The sequence below is a fragment of the Meleagris gallopavo genome (assembly GCF_000146605.3).
Source record: "Meleagris gallopavo isolate NT-WF06-2002-E0010 breed Aviagen turkey brand Nicholas breeding stock chromosome 2 unlocalized genomic scaffold, Turkey_5.1 Chr2_random_7180001957822, whole genome shotgun sequence".
Classification (NCBI taxonomy): Eukaryota; Metazoa; Chordata; class Aves; order Galliformes; family Phasianidae; genus Meleagris; species Meleagris gallopavo.
Genome location: NW_011094121.1, coordinates 1 through 2,447, shown reverse-complemented (window position 1 = coordinate 2,447; position 2,447 = coordinate 1). Strand labels below are relative to the sequence as shown.

The 2,447-nt window shown below is 48.4% G+C and overlaps 1 protein-coding gene across 1 annotated transcript; it reads left to right on the top strand.

Annotated features, from left to right (window-relative positions):
- The first annotated feature begins 288 nt into the window (after positions 1–288).
- LOC109364149 (olfactory receptor 14J1-like) lies at positions 289–1,248 on the top strand. The gene has a single exon (XM_019610757.1). The coding sequence runs from the start codon at positions 289–291 to the stop codon at positions 1,246–1,248; it is 960 nt and encodes a 319-aa protein (XP_019466302.1).
- The last annotated feature ends 1,199 nt before the right edge of the window (positions 1,249–2,447 follow it).

Sequence of the window (2,447 nt, the reverse complement as noted above, 5' to 3'; positions counted from 1 at the left end):
ATATTTTGGCATTAAGGTTCAGATGCTGATCAGCACTTCTGCATCAGAAGTGACTTTATCTGATAGATTTTGAAAAGAAATCTGACCCCACACCATCACCACGTTTGCCCATGTGCCAGTAGGGACAAGTCGGCTTCATTGAGATAAAAAGTGCAGAGTCCCTCATGGCAAACTCAATGTCATGAAATGTAGATCACATAATGGAGCTGAATGAGCACTCCACACCTAGAAAGACTTCTCCTTGACTGTTTTACTCTTTGAACAGGTCCTGGTGCCCAGAGGTAGCAGATGCCCAACAGCAGCTCCATCAGCGAGTTCCTCCTGCTGGCGTTGGCAGACACGCGGCAGCTGCAGCTCCTGCACTTCTGGCTCTTGCTGGGCATCTACCTGGCTGCCCTCCTGGGCAACGGCCTCATCAGCACAGCCGTAGCCTGCCACCACCGCCTGCACAGCCCCATGTACTTCTTCCTGCTCAACCTCGCCCTCCTCGACCTGGGCTGCATCTCCACCACTCTCCCCAAAGCCATGGCCAATGCCCTCTGGGACACCACGGACATCTCCTACGCAGGATGTGCTGCCCAGACCTTTCTGTTTGTCTTTCTCATGTCAGCAGAGTATTGCATTCTCACCATCATGTCCTATGACCGCTATGCTGCCATCTGCAAGCCCCTGCACTACGGGACCTTGATGGACAGCAGAGCTTGTGCCACCATGGCAGCAGCTGCCTGGGGCACTGGGATTCTTTATTCCCTGCTGCACACTGCCAACACATTTTCACTGCCCCTCTGCCAAGGCAATGCTGTGGATCAGTTCTTCTGTGAAATCCCTCAGATCCTCAAGCTCTCCTGCTCACAGTCCTACCTCAGAGAAATTTGGCTTCTTGTGATCGGTGTCTCTTTAGCATTTGGGTGCTTTGTATTCATTCTTTTCTCTTATGTGCAGATCTTCAGGGCCGTGCTGAGGATGCCCTCTGAGCAGGGACGACACAAAGCCTTCTCCACGTGCCTCCCGCATCTGGCTGTGGTCTCCCTCTTTGTCAGCACTGCCTTTTTTGCTAATCTGAAGCCCCCCTCCATCTCATCTCGATCTCTGGACCTGGTGATGTCATTTCTGTACTCAGTGGTGCCTCCAACACTGAACCCCCTCATCTACAGCATGAGGAACCAGGAGCTCAGTGATGCAGTGAGGAAAATGATGCCCTGCTCACAGTTCAGCAGGGATAAACTTCTCATCTGTCTCTATAAATGACTCACAGTCTGCTCTGTTACAGGCGTGTATTAAGTTTTTTAGTCTTTATGATTTTTCTTTATATTAATAGATACAATTTTCTTTGCTGTTTTGTTTGTATATATATGTGTATGTAATTATCATTATTGGTTATGTTCCTAAACATATGTTTGGATTCCAACCCCTTTCCTGAGGCATCACCCTGCTCTCTTTCTCCCGGAGCCCAGACAAACTCTGGGTCACTGCTGACTTTCTCACAGCCTCTGTGTTCCATCTCTGTGTCCACAGGCAAATGAGATGCCAGCAGGCACCGTGGAGCTGATATGTGCTGGATTAGCAAAAGGGATCAATGCATTCGCATAAGGACCAATATATTGCATTAGGAAATGGAATCAGTTTGTGCTGATGGTAAACCTTCCCAGTTGAGCTTTGCTTGGTGTGTGAACAGCCCTGTTTTGATCAATGATCCTGTTTCACAGAAGCACTGAAATGACTTGAAGGAGGCCATGCGGTGTCAGGGGCTGTGCTGGGGGCACATCTCTGTCCCACTGCACGCATGCTGCCCCACACAGTGCCTGCACTCAGCTGCCAGGGGCTGCCTGTGGGGCGGTGGGGCCGGGCTGTCCTGCACAGGGGAAGGCACACGCAGCCTCATGCTGCAGGGCTGGGAGCCCAGAATCCCCCTGGAACTCAGCGCCCAGCTGTGCTGTGCTCACCTTGCCTGGCTCCCAGGTGCCCCCAGTGCTGCTCTGTCACTGCCCCTCCTCAGCAGGACGGGGGAGAAAACACAACTCAACAATTCCTGGTATGAGACAGAAGGTGCTTTATTCTTTCCTTGCTCAAAACCAAATGACAACAAATTGTGTGTGTTAATGGCTACATATCAAAAGCAGTTGTTGGGTTTTTTGTTTGTTTGTTTGTTTGTTTGTTTGTTTCCTGCAGACTTTGCAGGAGCAATTGAATGCAATGTCCTTTTCACCTTAGAATATTACATGAAACCACACCTAACCCACAACACATGTGACAAATAGTTTATTTAATTTAAATGATTTCCAACACAGACATCTGCTCACTGTTAGTTAGGATTTCACATCCCTCTTACTCCTTATCTATTTACTCTAATTAAAGTGATTTGCTTTATTTGTATTTCAGTTTTGTCCTCTCACATTCTCAATTTTTTTTTCCCCTAATATTATACAATCACTTCCTAAGTTAACTCT